General features: G+C 45.3%; 1 protein-coding gene across 1 annotated transcript; it reads right to left on the bottom strand.

Annotated features, from left to right (window-relative positions):
* Nucleotides 1–596: 596 nt before the first annotated feature.
* Nucleotides 597–15,778, bottom strand: LOC115113287 (synuclein-like). Its single transcript, XM_029640797.2, has 5 exons — nucleotides 15,377–15,778; nucleotides 7,691–7,732; nucleotides 7,416–7,543; nucleotides 3,150–3,188; nucleotides 597–2,029 (listed from the first exon to the last, which is right to left on the bottom strand). Exons 1-4 carry the CDS (start codon nucleotides 15,495–15,497, stop codon nucleotides 3,150–3,152), a joined length of 330 nt encoding a protein of 109 aa, XP_029496657.1. The 5' UTR covers nucleotides 15,498–15,778; the 3' UTR covers nucleotides 597–2,029.
* Nucleotides 15,779–17,194: the final 1,416 nt, after the last annotated feature.

Below are 17,194 nucleotides of genomic sequence, written 5' to 3'. Positions count from 1 at the left end.
ATGTTTACGTGTGTGTGTGTGTGTGTGTGTGTGTGTGTGTGTGTGTGTGTTTGCTATCCCTGGGGAATCACTCTCGGAAGCAAATGGAAGTGCAGGGCATGTGGCTTAAATAAGTAATTGCTCTGTTGTTGTTTTCAACTAGAGCCAAGCGGACCACTCTGCTTTTCACAAATCAACACCAGGTGGCAGTTGAGAGTCTGTGACGACGTTCTGTCTATTACGGCAGCTGCTCTGCTGTTCGTCTCTCTGCAGGTCATCAGTACACCAGACAAAGAGTCAATAAAGAACCCTGCTTCAATAGCATTGCAGAATGACCATACAGTTTACAGCCCATTTCTTTCTAGGGGCATTCATTAGGCTCCACTGCACAGATAGTCTGGTGAGTATGGAAATAGAAAGGGAAAGAGAGAGAGAAAGATGGAGAGAGAGAACAAGAGAGAAGACAGAATAATAAAGAATATCATGCATGAGAGAAAATGTAAATAATTAAATGAGCAGTCTATTGGTGTTTGCCCCAATTTTGTATTGTGTCAGGCTTGAGAATAATTATTATCCCATAATGAAAGAGAATAAAACAAGACAGATACAAACAATCATTTTGGATTTAAATAAAATTGTATTTATTTCAGTTCAGTTGTACTGTTTATAAAAGAAGCAGTCTGCTTTGATGCCAACATATATATTTTGCATTTTTGGATGAACGTGTGTGTCAGTGTGTATGTAACCTCTAATTCTTGGATACGTGTGTGCAATAGGGGAATTTGAATTTGTCTGAGGTTGTGTTTTTAGTCCCATGAATGTGTGTCTGAGTCTATGTGTCTGGATGTTAGTAAGGCAACACGCAGTCTCGTTTGAGACGGCTTCAAAGGACAAACACCGTGATGGTTTAAAAGACCTGTTCAAGTCACCGAAAGCAGACAGACAGGGGAGGGGGGCAGGGTACACTGTTGAGTGACCTGTAGGCGTCGCTTGGATGAAGGATCAGAGTGAAAGCATGATGAGGGGGTGGAGAAATTGTATTCCTCGAAGACCAGATGTACGGGATGTCAAGTTATTTGACCTGTCGACTACTCGTATTCACGTCTGAGGTAGGCATGTGCGAGACGGCCTGGGTCATATGATGGGGGAGCTGTTAATCCATAACTTCACCTTCACTCTGACCCTGAACCCTGTTTGGCAACGCTTTATTTGGATAGTCTGTAGAGTATCGACAGATGGACCATCTATAGACTATCAGTAACATTTCAACTAACTATCTACTAACCCTAACCCGTATTCTAAACCTAACCCTAGCAGTAACCTTAGCAAGATAGTTTGCTGATCGCATGACCATCTGTAGAGCGTCTACAGATGGAAAATCTAAATAAAGTGTCACCCTCTGTTCTGTCACAATAAGGATGAGGGGACGTCAGGCATTAAGACACAAGGGGTTAAATTAACTCACTTCAAAACACATCTTCATCAACGAACCTGACCAACGCATACACTGACATAAGTACATCTACTGTATAAGTACCGGTGTTACATTATCTGACAGAGTGCACACTACCAGGAAGTCTCACATTGCCAACCCTCTCGGAGAGGACTAAAAGTATTGTTCTGCGAAGTCTTTCTCAATGTCCTGGTGTGTATGCATGTGTGAACTGTATGTTTGTGTATGTGTATGTGTGGTATCGTGTAGGATGACCTGGAGTGGTGGGCAAAGGGAATGGGGGGGGGGGGGGGTCACAGTGGTAAGGTGGGTAATAGTCAGGGGTGAGGGACATGGACGGTAAAGGTATACGGGGCAGGAATGTGTAGCTTGTATGGTGAGGGATGTTGTGGATGGGGAGGATCTTTCAGAATGTTTAGTTTCAATCGAGTCACACAAAGAAAGCATCAGAGGGGGGGGGGCACACCGGGGTAGTCCTCCCCAGAAACAAGAGTTGGCAATGGGAGACGCAGGACGAGCAGCATCTAACACGGTATTTCTTCCGGAAGAGAGGACGAGGGAGGCTGCTGCAGATCTCTGATGTCAAAACCAACACTCCTGAGGTAAGGAGAGAGAAAGAGAGAAAGAAAAAGGAAGAAAGAAAGAGAGAAAGAGAGAAAGAGAGGAAGAGAGAAAGAAAAAGGAAGAAAGAAAGAAAGAAAGGGTAAATATTGTGAATGAGAGGAGCAGAAGTCACATATTTCCACTGCAGATGGTACACATCAGTCCACGTTACGTTCCGATGAAGCGATTATAATGGATATAGGCTATCCAATGTGTCTGTTTAGGCAGAGTGTTGGATTATCTGGCAGTTTTGGGTGCCACCCTCATTTCGTGCCCCATTTTAGACAGTGGACGTTATATAAATGCAGTATATAAAAAGGTCTGCTTCAATTTACGAGAGCATATAGTTCCTGCTATAGGGTATAAGTGAATGATGCACAGGTGTAACAAATCCCCCAGCTCACATCTAACCCCATATCTGGAGCTGTGGGGTCATCGTAACCGCTTGGGTCTTTGAGCTAAGGCTTTTTTCCCCACGGCCTCTCGAGTAAAACTAAACCTTTTCACATTAGTAGATCACTTCTTTTATTTGAACACTAAATCAAATGTCACAGCAATATTAGAACCCCCTTAAAGTGGCAATCAGCAGTAGAAATAATATCAAAGCAAGCTCCCCAGCCCTGTTTCGGTAAAAAAAAGCTGAAGGATGGGGCTGGAGAAATGTAACCACTCTCAAATTCATAGGCAGAGCTATGGACGCAAGGACTGACCATCCATAATATCAAAATGATAGTTTTAACCATGTTTTGAGACTATACAGTGTTTGTTTACATGTCATTTGTTTACAAACGCTGGAGTAAAACAAGCTGATATCTTGAGTTCTGATGGGGTACGACAGTTGAACTAAGCTCATGATGCGTCTATAAGTTATGTTCTTCAAGAATCAATGGGTACATATGATTCATTTCTAAGTGCCAAAGATTGATGTAGCAACCGCTGATTGCCCCTTTAAGCAGTTCACATTAGCATATGGCTATTCCAAGAGGAGATGGGTGTTATACCACCTTACACCTGGTCATACATGAACACATGCACATAGGTATACTTCAACACGCAAAGCACACACAGAACCCACCCCTTTATACACCTCTACTGTACAAACAAACACACTCACCTACTGTCCTGCCTGCTCAGCTCCCTGAGAGAAGTCACTCTGTGTGGTACAAACAGAGAATGGGGATCAGCATGTGAATGAATAGATACCGTCTCTACTCCTATTGCTGCGGCAGCCGCCTGTTGCTGCTACAGAGGAGGATGGCGATGACAACTTCCTCTGATGTAATATCCAGCTGAGCATGTGAGTAATGGATTTGGAGGAGGGTTAAGCTGGAAAGAAATACAGATGTCCGTGTATTTAAACCACAGGTTTTGGTTAATAGACATGCACGGGCATCTCTTTAGTAGGGGAGTTGAGGCTTCAATGGGAGAACATGCATTGCGATATTACGGGCTCAGGCACTTAGGAAAAAAGATACGTCCTAGACAGTTTCCTCGCGAGTTTATTCATGCCCAACAATTACCTTTGCAATCATCTCTACTAGGATATCAATTATAATTATGACTCCCGGCATGGCATTAATAGTTTGGTGAATGGTCTAAAATGTGATAATCAAGTTTGATTCTGATCATTCATGGCAGTGGTAATATTGCCTGATTTGGTTGTAGAAATGTTAATATAATTAAAGTTATTGCTGTGGGAATAAATATGACCTCAATCCCCAATATTATAATGATTATAATTCATACGGGCAATTCTAGCAGGAACTGACTTTAATCATGTCCTAACCACATAATATATCAGAGACTGAGATTGTGAAAATGAGAGTGATTGTAGCATGTCATCGGGTATGGATATGGTTGTTATACATGACCTTGCCTCTACTGTACTCTCTCCCACAAAAGGCTTTTAAGTGCCTTTGAAAATGGCACATGACAGAGCTGTGAGAGCGAGACGGAGAGATAGGAGATTGAAAAAGGGAGGGGGTTGAATGTATGCTGTGGAGAGGAGCGATGGACAGATGGTTTGAGCTGTGGATGCAATTACAGATGGATCTTCTTGATTTACATTATAAAGAGCCTGAAAGAAGAAAGGACACACACACACACACACACACACACACACACACACACACACACACACACACACACACACACACAGGCTCAGGGCATTCATATTATTCTGTACGTAAATCGGAGACACTCCATTTAGTATGATATATTACGTTTCGTATGGTAAGTATTCATTTGTGGACGTCCATCACCCATTACGGGAAGGGTTAGCTATAAGGGTTAAGGTTAGGGTTAGGGAAGGGTTAGCTATAAGGGTTAAGGTTAGGGTTACGGGAAGGGTTAGCTATAAGGGTTAAGGTTAGGGTTAGGGAAGGGTTAGCTATAAGGGTTAAGGTTAGGGTTAGGGGAAGGGTTAGCTATAAGGGTTAAGGTTAGGGTTAGGGGAAGGGTTAGCTATAAGGGTTAAGGTTAGGGTTAGGGAAGGGTTAGCTATAAGGGTTAAGGTTAGGGTTAGGGGAAGGGTTAGCTATAAGGGTTAAGGTTAGGGTTAGGGAAGGGTTAGCTATAAGGGTTAAGGTTAGGGTTAGGGGAAGGGTTAGCTAATAAGGGTTAAGGTTAGGGTTAGGGTTAGGGAAGGGTTAGCTATAAGGGTTAAGGTTAGGGTTAGGGGAAGGGTTAGCTATAAGGTTTAAGGTTAGGGTTAGGGGAAGGGTTAGCTATAAGGGTTAAGGTTAGGGTTAGGGAAGGGTTAGCTATAAGGGTTAAGGTTAGGGTTAGGGGAAGGGTTAGCTATAAGGGTTAAGGTTAGGGAAGGGTTAGCTATAAGGGTTAGGGTTAGGGTTAGGATTAGGGTTAGGGAAGGGTTAAGGTTAGGGGAAGGGTTAGCTATAAGGGTTAAGGTTAGGGTTAGGGTTAGGGAAGGGTTAGCTATAAGGGTTAGGGTTAGGGTTAGGGAAGGGTTAGCTATAAGGGTTAAGGTTAGGGGAAGGGTTAGCTATAAGGGTTAAGGTTAGGGTTAGGGGAAGGGTTAGCTATAAGGGTTAAGGTTAGGGTTAGGGGAAGGATTAGCTATAAGGGTTAAGGTTAGGGTTAGGGGAAGGGTTAGCTATACGGGTTAAGGTTAGGGGAAGAGTTAGCTATAAGGGTTAAGGTTAGGGTTAGGGTTAGGGTTAGGGGAAGGGTTAGCTATAAGGGTTAAGGTTAGGGTTAAGGTTAGGGTTAGGGTTAGGGGAAGGTTGGCTAACATGCTAAGTAGTAAAACATGTGTAAGTAAGAAATAAAATGCTAAAGTTGTCAATGATGAGATTTGAACTCTCAACCTTTGGGTTACTAGACGTTCACATTATACGCTCGTCCATCGACCCCGACCAACCATCCTACTTTCATTTTTGCCTTAAGTAACCATCTGTTAACATACCTAACGTAACATATCATACTAATTTGAGTGTCTCGGATTGACATTTACTATGTTACGTCAAGTCTACACATGCACAAATGCACACATGCACCCACCCACGCACTCAGGCATACATAAACGTACACTCACCCATGCCTGCATGTTCACCCACAAACACAGAATATAGATTTAGAGTGGAATTAGTCATTTTGCACCCGAGTGGTGCAGCGGGTCTAAGGCACTGCACCTCAGTGCTAGAGGCGTCACTACAGACCCTGGTTCGATCCATGGGCTTTATCACAACCGGCCGTGATCGGGAGTCCATAGGGCGCCGCACAATTGGCCCAGCGTCATCCAGGGTTAGGGGAGGGTTTGGCTGGGATAGGCCATCATTGTAAAATAAGAATTTGTTCTTAACTGACTTGCCTAGTTAAATAAAGGTGAAATAAAATCTGCATATCTAAGCATCTTGAGCAGTCTGGATCCTCCTGACTGGTCATTCTTTTCTTTTTTTTAAGGAACATAATATGCTTCTCTGCATCTCTGCTATGATCTCTGGGTAAAAGATGGGAGAAAGGAATGTGAGTCTTATTCAGTACATTCATTTTCCAAAGTCCGCCAACCTAGTTAGACAAGCTAGCTACTCTAACTTGATTGATAGCCTGAAATGGCTTCTTGGTAGCTAGTTATGAGGTTGGATCTATCTGGGCTAGCTAAAGCCAACTTCATCAAATTGCTAGGTGGCTATTAGTATTACAGAGATACAAACAAACAAAAAAATTGTAAATACATTTTTTAAACAAGACAAATCTGAGGGAGCACGTGCCCCTGTGCCCCTGTGCCCCTGTGCCCCCTCTGGGCATGATGCCTCCGACTGTAATATAGCGGGGACACAGCTGCTGTATCTTCACTGCAGTACAAACGACCACAACACAATAATGAATAGAGTATTCATACTCTACCTTGACATGTGTTGTGTTATTTCATGTATATTTCATGTATATGCATAGAAAACAATTACATGGTCTACATTCCTTTGAATTCATTGTATGATTTGTGATTGGAAATGTTTTCTCAATGTGATCATAAATTCCTAGCTTGAGGAAATATTAGCTCATTTGGAGCTGACCGGTCGCACGCCCACCTGTCCACCCTCAAACCAACCAGCACCCAATCACCACTGCTGCCTACCTGCCAGCACCCAATCACCACTGCTGCCTACCTGCCAGCACCCAATCACCACTGCTGCCTACCTGCCAGCACCCAATCACTACTGTTGCCTACCTGCCAGCACCCAATCACCACTGCTGCCTACCTGCCAGCACCCAATCACTACTGTTGCCTACCTGCCAGCACCCAATCACTCCTATAGACTACTGTACCAGCCAGCACCCAAGTTGACAGCGTATTACTGCATATAAAGGCATGGTGCTTCAATGAGAAGAAGACAATAAAGGCAGCAAGCATCATGCCGTGCATTCATTCATTCATTCATTCTACGAAACTATCCACCACACACCCCTTCAGAACCAGAACCAGCCACCTCAGGCTTAGCGTCCAGAGCTACAGCTTCTTCCTGTTCCTGCCAGGCACAACAGTTATGGGTGGAAGGAGAAGAAATTATACAAGTTACCAACAATACGCACAGACAGACACACACAAACATAAAAGACACAAGTAAGCGTTGATCCTTTTCCTCGGCATTCCTTATAACAGAGACACTAAAATCAGAGATATGCACACAAACATTAATACGACAAGTCAACTTGGAAAAATGTGTCTTTTTGAGACCAGGATAAGATTGTTGAAGGATGGACCTGTTGAAGTCTCTACTCCTGTAATCGCAAGGCTGATCTCAAGTCTGTTATAACTGTCTCTATTCCAACCACCTCCAACCGTCCAGCCCACAGTTCCCCGTAGTGGAGAGGGGTTTGTAATAATCTTCACAATATGAAAAGACAGGATGTGACTCACCTGGTTCACCAATCCGGAGTTCACCGCTGCGTTCTCCATCCCTTCCACTGTTTGCTGAGACAGCTCATTGGCTCCGGCGACCGTTGCGTCCCCGACAATATTGGCTTGGTCAGTTGTTCTCTGGGCCACTGGGAGAAGGGGGACAGGGGGTTGTCACACTCTGTCCTCGGAGAACCGATGTTTCACCTCAGAATTTGGTTTGTGAAAAAAGCCTGATCCCTGTATACTTATGAAATGTAGCGCAGGATACTTTCTATGGGTAGTGTTGCGTTTACCTGTGTTCACACCTGCTACCATTCCGTCCTTTGTCTTGTTCCCTTTAAAGGAGAGAAACAGATGCTAGATGATTTATGTTTAAATGACGTTTCTCAAACTCCAAGTACTGTAAACTCGGACAAAACAGAGTTGCTAGTACTAGGTCCGAAGAAACAAAGAGATCTGCTTTTGGATCTGACAATTCATCTTGATGATTGTACAGTCGTCTCAAATAAAACTGTGAAGGACCACGGCGTTACTCTGGACCCTGATCTCTCTTTTGACGAACATATCGAAAATATTTAAAGGGCAGCTTTTTTTCCATCCTTCGTAACATTGCAAAAATCGGAAACTTTTTGTCCAAAAATGATGAAGAAAGGCTAATCCATGCTTTTGTCACTTCTAGATTAGACTACTGCAATGCTCTACTCTCCGGCTGATAAAGCACTAAATATACTTCAGTTAGTGCTAAACACAGCTGCTAGAATCCTGACTAGAACCAAAATATTTGATCATATTACTCCATTGCTAGCCTCTCTACATTGGCTTCGTGTTAGGCTAGGGCTGATTTCAAGGTTTTACTGCTATGCTACAAAGCATTACATGGGCTTGCTCCTACCTATCTCTCCGATTTAGTCCTGCCTTGCATACCTACGTGTACGCTACGGTCACATGACGCAGGCCTCATTGTCCCTAGAATTTCTAAGCAAACACCCGGAGGCAGGGTTTTCTCCTATAGAGCTCCATTTTTATGGTCTCGACCATTAAGTCATTACTGAAGACTCATATTTTCCGTTGGTCCTATGATTGAGTGTAGTCTTGCCCAGGGGTGCGAATGTGAACCACAAGGAACTAGAGCGACGAACCACCCTTGCTGTCTCTGCCTGGCCGGCTCCTCTCTCTCCCCTGGGATTCTCTGCCTCTGACCCTATTATGGGGGCTGAGTCACTGGCTTACTAGTGCTCTTCCGTACCGTCCCTCGGAGGGGTGCGTCACTTGAGTGGGTTTTATCCTGGTCTTATCCTGGTCACAGACGTGATTTTCCTGTCCGGTTTTGCGCCTCCTCGGGCTCGTGCGGTGGAGGAGATCTTTGTGGGCTATACTCAGCCTCGTCTTAGGGTAGTAAGTTGATGATCTGTTGATATCCCTCTAGTGGTGTGGGGGCTGTGCTTTGGCAAAGTGGGTGGGGTTATAACCTGCCTGGTTGGCCTTGTCCGGGTGTATCATCGGACGGGGCCACAGTGTCCCCTGACCCACCCCTGTCTCAGTCTCCAATATCTATGCTGTAATAGTCTATGTGCCGGGGGGCTAGGATCAGTCTGTTATATCTGGTGTTCTCCTGTCTTATCTGGTGTCCTGTGTGAATTTACGTATGCTCCCTCAAATTCTCTCTCTCTCTCTCTCCTGGAGGACCTGAGCCATAGGATCATGTCTCAGGACTACCCGGCCTGATGACTCCTGGCTGTACCCAGTCCAACTGGTCGTGCTGCTGCTCCTGTTTCAACTGCCCTGCCATGTTCACCGGACATTCTACGTTCGACTCTCTCTCTTTCTACCACACCTGCTGTCTCGACCTCTGAATGCTCGGCTATGAAAAGCCAACTGACATTTACTCCTGAGGTACTGACCTGTTGCACCCTCTACAACCACTGATTATTATTTGACCCTGCTGTTCATCTATAAACGTTTGAACATCTAGAAAAACACTCTGGCCTTAAATGGCCATGTACTCTTATAATCTCCACCCGGCACATCCAGAAGAGGACTGGCCACCCCTCAGAGCTTGGTTCCTCTCTAGATGGATTAACATTGAATGGGGGCACTCAGCTTCCAAATCAAAAGGCAAATTGGAATAACTTAGCGAGGACACCAGGATCAACATCTCCAGGCTTCCCTAACACTTCAATACTTGATGAATTAGGCACAGAGAATCAGTCTCCCTCTCTAATGGTTATTACATAGGGCCAGATCCTTGTTGTCTGTCCTAAGAGCAATGGGTTCTGCTCAGCTGGTCCAGTATTGTCTGTTCTCTCCCAGGCTCTGTCACAGTGCTCTGCTCTGTCTCTCTGGGCCCTCTGGAGCTCAGCCCATCTCTGGCTCACAAAGACTCCTTGAGGAGAGAAAAGGTCAGCCATTCCTTCAGCCATAGAGCTGTATGGGTTGAGGCCTGCTGGCCGGCCAAACCCACTCAACCTCCTCAATACAACTGGCATGGAGCATTGGAGTGGATCTTTCACCCCCCTCTCTCTCTCTCTCTCTCTCTCTCTCCCTCTCTCTCGCTCTCTCTCTCTCTCTCTCTCTACCTCTCTCTCTCTCTCTACCTCTCTCTCTCTACCTCTCTCTCTCTACCTCTCTCTCTCTCTCTCTCTCTCTCTCTACCTCTCATGCAAATCACCAGCACAACAAGCCGTTGCTCTGTTCCCCCTGCTGACCCTTTGAGCTGGGCGTTTTTGAAAATCCCTCCCCAGTCCCCACACACAAACACATCGCTCAAGTCAAGCGTGTCATTGTTATTTAACTCCCTACACGACAATGGGCTAATTTAGTACTAGGGACATGGAAATTGCCATGAGCTAAAGTCCAACTGTCCAATGTAGAACACAGGAAAAAACACAGACACAGGAGCCAGGCTATTGTATTGTTAATGCTGTAAAATCAATAGAGAGGATGGTAACATCAGCAGGCAGCCATCAATGTTGTAACTTGATGTCAGTTTTCGTGAGGAATCTAACATGACTTCATATCAGCAGAGGGATATTGTGACTGTGGCTACAGTTACCTCCCCTGCACCTGAGATGGTAAATACTGTTACTATAATACATGACTACACACCCACAAAACATCCTGTTCGCGTGTTTATATTCAAAGATAACAACTGAAACACAGGACCTCATTGTCTCATCAGAATGCTATAGCATCTTTGATTCTGTGTGTAGTAATCTCGGCACTCAGAAACAAATCTCACATGCGTGCTGGCCAGCTAAATGTTTTGTCTGCCATGAGAAATGTATTGGTGGGTTTCATTGCATTTTCTTCTCCCTCTCTCTCCATCCAGTCTCTCTCTCTCTCTCTCTCTCTCTCTCTCTCTCTCTCTCTCTCTCTCTCTCTCGCTCTCTCTCTCTCTCTCTCTCTCTCTCTCTCTCTCGCTCTGTCTCTTCTCACTGCTTCTGATTCATCTACACACATCTTAATCCTTCTTTGGTAAGATGGTGCTCATTCTGTAACCATAAGAAGAAAGAGGGAGTGGGAAGGCAGCGGACGAATGAGGAGGAGGAATAAGAAATATTGCATTTTAACATTGTTTATCAATTGAAAGACACACACTGTACAGCTCAGTTATCGTTTGATGAACAAAAGAACACTGTGGCTAAATGAATGGAGAGCAGTACAATCCAGACATAATGGGATCATTACCTACCATTGTGTGTGTGTGTGTGCACATGTTTGTGTGTGTATGTGTGTAGACATACGTACGCAACTGTGTGTGTGTGTGTACATGCGTACGTGCAACTGTGTGTGTGTGTGATGGCGGTAGTGGTGGTAGTATATTCACGTCTCAGCTGTGATGTGAGGGGACACTCTGGCACACTGTGACCTCTCATCTGTGATTGTGGGAGACAGCCTGCGCCCTCCCTCCCTCCTCTCAGTTCTGCACACTCCCTGTCCTGGAGCACTGGGCCTCGTGACTGTCTGCCACCCACCCAGCAGCAGCTGAGCATCACATACACACACCATTATAGATACATGCCTGCACCATTGCACATGTACACACACACACACACCTACACCTCACGTCAATATATAGATACATGCCCGCACATACACACGTACCCCCCACCCCCCCCACCACACACACACACACATATATATATATATAAACAACACATAATGCACCTGGTCAATGTCTAGTATGTTGTAATAAGTCCATACCACAGGAGGCTGCTACCATTCCACTGATTCCGCTCCAGCCATTAGCACCAGCATCCTGTGGACCACACAGTAGTGAATTCACACTAGATCGCCTCACACGATAGTACACTGCGTACAGACATCAGTCAATCCCGCACTCACTGAATAAAGTGCTCACACTCAAACATATGAACGTAGTCAACGAACACAGGCACGGGCAGACATGGACACACACACACACAGGATAAGGGCTCACTGAGAGGCTGTGCAGATAAACAGAGGCAGCAGATCAGGGTTAGGGGGGATTCGTGACAAATCTCCTCCTTTAAAAAAAAAAACATAATCCATTCTCTCTTACACTCTGTAGATGACTCACACAGTAACGTGTGTGATGGAGGCCTGGTGGGGCTTGGCTGTGTGTAAAAGCCTCAGTATGCTCCGCACGCTCAACTGCTCCAACAGAACTGTCTCAGAGCACTCAGTTGTTTTATCACAGATCTGATGGGGGGGGGGGGGTAGTACGCTACACCCTTCTCTCTCAGAAGAAGGAGAAAGAACAACGAAGATGAAATAATAGAGGAGAATAGACCGACATGTAGCTTGGTCATGCTGATGAGATATCTGGCTGTGCAGTAGAGGTTCAATGATCTCTTTACAATGCTGTGAAGATCAATACAACAATGAAATGTGATGGGCTCTGCCCTCTGTGGCTGAATGGCTCCACTAGGTCGTTCAGCAGAACGGGGTGGATGACAGACCGCCTCCGTGTGGTGGGGATGATTTATGATGATGGATGAAGATGGATACAGCCTCCTCTGTCTCTGCTTATTGACATCCAATGAATGATAATCCCACGAACTGGATTCTGAGTGCACCACCCACTCATTCATAATCTCGTTCCCTCGCTCTCATTCTCTCATCTCTCTTTCTCTGCCTCTCTCTCTTTTTCTTTTTTCTTCCCATCCTCTTCTCCTCCCCCCAGGAATCACGTCACTCTCAAATGTTTCATTTATTAATTCATTTATCCTTTCCCTCTTGTTTTCCTTCGTTCTCTACCATTTCCTCTCCGCCCCTCTTCTCTAGGTTGTTTGTGCTGTAATATGGTACCCAGACACTTCCGCCCCAGCGTGTGAAGAGTCTGGTGGACCAACTCGTCAAACTTGGCCTTCGTTCTCCAACTGGCGGCACTCGAGACGAATTTGGCCAGCGGGTGGTTTCAGTTGGCCCTACAAGTTTCATTTTTTATTTTCTTATTTTCATTGATGGACATGATTTTAATTCAAGAAATCTCTTCAACTATTCCCACGCATAATATGGAGACGTGATCGTATACAAATGTAAGAATGGTTTGAAATTATTATATTTTAGTCAAATATTATACATGTTTGGGCTTCTTGAGGTCAATTTGCAGTCTACAAATGATTTTTAATTATGTTCCGGACCCCCAAATGATGACAAATACAATTTATATACAAAAGCATGTGGACACTCCTTCAAATTAGTGGATTTGGCTATTTCAGCCACACCCGTTGCTGACAGGTGTATACAATTGAGCACAAAACTATGCAATCTCCATAGACAAACACTGGCAGTAGAATGATCCGTACTGAAGAGCTCAGTGACTTTTAACGTGGCACCGTCATAGGACGAGTCAGTTCATCAAATTTCTGCCCTGCTAGAGCTGCCCCGGTGAACTGTAGTTGCTGTTGTTGTGACGTGGAAACGTCTAGGAGCAACAACGGATCAGCAGCGAAGTGGTAGGCCACACAAGCTCACAGAACAGGACTGCTGAAGTGTGTAGCGTGTAAAAATTGTTGCAACACTCACTACCGAGTTCCAAACTGCCTCTGGAAGCAACGTCAGCACAAGAACTGTTTGTCGGGAGCTTCATGAAATGGGTTTCCATGGCCGAGCAGCCGCACACAAACCGAAGATCACCATGCGCAATGTCAAGCGTCGGCTGGAGTGGTGTAAAGCTCACCGCCATTGGACTGTGGAGCAGTGTAAACGCGTTCTCTGGAGTGATCTGGCAGTCAGACGGACTAATCTGAGTTTGGCGGATGCCAGGAGAATGCTACCTGACCCAATGCACTGTGCCAACTCTAAAGTTTGGTGGAGGAGGAATAATGATCTTGGGCTGTTTTGATGGTTCGGTCTAGGCCCCTTAGTTCCTGAGAAGGAAAATCTTAACGCTACAGCATACAATGACATTCTAGACGATTCTGTGCTTCCAACTTTGTGGCAACAACTTTGAATTGTTGATATCTGTATGAATCAGTGTTCTAATGTGTCAGTGTTCTGTATGAATCAGTGTTCTAATGTCTCAGTGTTCTGTATGAATCAGTGTTCTAATGTGTAAGTGTTCTGTATGAATCAGTGTTCTAATGTCTCAGTGTTCTGTATGAATCAGTGTTCTAATGTGTCAGTGTTCTGTATGAATCAGTGTTCTAATGTGTCAGTGTTCTGTATGAATCAGTGTTAGAATGTGTCAGTGTTCTGTATGAATCAGTGTTCTAATGTCTCAGTGTTCTAATGTCTCAGTGTTCTAATGTGTCAGTGTGTCAGTTCTAATGTGTCAGTTCTTCGGCTGTCCACATAGGTGAATCCTTTGAAGAACCCTTTTTGTTTCCTGGTAGAACCCTTTTGGTTCCAGGTAGAATCATTTTGAGTTCAATGAAGAACCCTTTCCGCAGAGGGTTCTACAGGGAACCCGAGAGGGTTCTAGCGGGAACCAATAAAGTTTATCCTATGGGGACAGCCGAAGAACCCCTTTGGAACCCTTTTTTCTTAGAATGTATGTGTCAGTGTTCTGTATGTGTCAGTGGTGCTCAGGGCTGCAGAGCTGGGCTGTGCTATATTGTGCTGTGTTGGGTTGGGCTGGGTTGACGGGGGGTCCAACAGTGGAGCTAGCTGCATTAGTCACTCTGAGAATCCGAGACGCCCATGTTAAATCTCACTGCTGCAGCGGGCTGACAGCCAGGTGGGTGGTACAGCAGAGATGAGCTGATCTGAACTATACTCAGAATCATAGACCTCTCCCCAGCACCACTATACTGTATTATCACATACGCACCGATTGGGGAAAATATGTGAACACACACACAGTACAATCACCTCCCAGTGCTCTACAATAGGATTTTCTCATCCATGTCCCCCTGTCACATTAAGTGGGTGTACTGTATGTGTAACAGGTGTACTGTGTGTGTGTGTGTGTGTGTATATGTGTGTGTGTGTGTGTGTGTGTGTGTGTGTGTGTGTGTGTGTGTGTGTGTGACCATCAATATTGTTTGTCAACGTTCTGTTGGTCATTACACTCTACATAATGAATAGAGTACCTCAGTACCACTCAACCAGACTTTTCGCTCTTTGAATAGAACATCTCTTGCCTGAGGCATATGCAATCTAAAATACATCAATATCTTTCTCTCCCTTTCTGACCCTTTTTTCTGCTTTTCTCCATTGTCTTGCCTTCAGTCCTTTGCCATCATTCTCCTTTTCTTGTTCAACGTTCCCTTCCTATCTGTATCCATGTTTCCATCACCAGCCATATTTAGCCCTGCCTGGTTGTCTGTCCCATTTTATTCAAACCTTGCTGAACAATTAGTGCACTCACCCATCCCTCACACATCACTCATCCATCACTCATCCATCAAATACAAGCACACCAGGAGGGCTTCACAGGATCAAAATGTAAGCCAGATTATCCCACATAAAAACTGTGATGTACTATTTTCAGCTAACCCTCTCCACCGCTGTCTATCCTCCACACCTTTCCCCATCATCACTCCTGTACTCACCCACATACATTACCCCCTCCTTGGTTTTGGCAGCTGCCCCCTCCACCCCTGCCTTGGTCTTCTCCGCTGCAGCCACCGCGCCTTCCTTGGCCATGGAGAATCCCTTCTTCAGGTAATCCATGCTGGTCTGCTGTTACAGGGCTGTGTCTTTTAGCTGGCTCTGGCTGTGTCTTGGAGCTGGTAGATGAGGTTGCTCGGTGTGCCCTTCTGTGCCTGCGTGTGTGTCTGCGTGTGTGTGAGCGCGCCTGAGGTTGTGTCTCTGCGTGGTAGGTGGGTGTGTGCGCGAGTGTATGTGCATGCGCTGCTCTTATGAGAGAGAGAGCGAGAGAGAGAGACAGAGAGCGAGAGAGACAGAGAGCGAGAGAGGGGCTGGACTGATCTGTGCTGCTGAGGCAGATTGGGACACCCTTAACAAGGAGAGCAGCTGAGCGAATGAAATGGAGAGAGGGAGGGTAGAGGGGGGGAGGGAGGGACATGGGGAGAGAGATGGAGAGAGGGAGAGAAGAGGTGGAGAAAGAAAGAGCAAGTGGGTGAGGAATGCAGAGATGGATGCTGCAGTGTTGCTCAGTTATGCTGCCCCATTTCTTCTGCTGTCATGCACACAGAGGCACAAATACACTCACAGGTTTAGTGGATAATTCAAGCCTGGATTAATCTGTCTGTCAAACCTGGAATGACACATTTTAAATGCTATTCAACACCAAAACTGCAAATTCTCTGCTCCCCCTCTTTCATTACCCCCTAAGATTCAATGACATGCCATCCTCAGCAGTATGCGATACAGATACTGATACTGATATGATGCAATGTAATATAGCAGTAAGATATATGATCTTACACTTTAATGCCCAATTTGATTTAAAAAAATAGTTTTGTGAAGTTTACAACACATCAAACAGTATAAATCAAAACTGGATAGTCTTCAGAGATGGGAGGGGTTGAGTGGAGCTGAAGGATGGGAGGGGTTGAGTGGAGCTGAAGGATGGGAGGGGTTGAGTGGAGCTGAAGGATGGGAGGGGTTGAGTGGAGCTGATGGATGGGACTAAAAATAAACAAAAGATAACTCATGTAAAATAAGCTGCGTCTGAAAATGTTTTATATAATATGTAAACTCAGCAAAAAAAAAAAGAAACGTCCTCTCGTTGTCAACTGCGTTGATTTTCAGCAAACTTAACATGTGTAAATATTTGTATGAACATAACAAGATTCATCAACTGAGACATAAACTTAACAAGTTCCACAGATATGTGACTAACAGAAATGGAATAATGTGTCCCTGAACAAAGGGGGGGTGGGGGGTCAAAATCAAAAGTAACAGTCAGTATCTGGTGTGGCCACCAGCTGCATTAAGTACTGCAGTGCATCTCTTCCTCATGGACTGCATCAGATTTGCCAGTTCTTGCTGTAAGATGTTACCCCACTCTTCCACCAAGGCACCTGCAAGTTCCCGGACATTTCTGTGGGGAATGGGCCGATCAAACAGGTCCCAGACGTGCTCAATGGAATTGAGATCCGGGCTCTTCGCTGGCCATGGCAGAACACTGACATTCCTGTCTTGCAGGAAATCACGCACAGAATGAGCAGTATGGCTGGTGGCATTGTCATGCTGGAGGGTCATGTCAGGATGAGCCTGCAGGAAGGTCACCACATGAGGGAGGAGGATGTCTTTCCTGTAACGCACAGCGTTGAGATTGCCTGCAATGACAACAAGCCCAGTCCGATGATGCTGTGACACACAGCCCCAGCCATGACGGACCCTCTAAATCGATCCCGCTTCAGAGTACAGGCCTCGGTGTAACGCTCATTCCTTCGACAGTA

This window comes from Oncorhynchus nerka, linkage group LG28 (genome assembly GCF_034236695.1).
Source record: "Oncorhynchus nerka isolate Pitt River linkage group LG28, Oner_Uvic_2.0, whole genome shotgun sequence".
In the NCBI taxonomy this organism is placed as follows: domain Eukaryota; kingdom Metazoa; phylum Chordata; class Actinopteri; order Salmoniformes; family Salmonidae; genus Oncorhynchus; species Oncorhynchus nerka.
The sequence above is the reverse complement of the archived record's forward strand: the minus strand, read 5'-3'. Positions and strand labels throughout refer to the sequence as shown.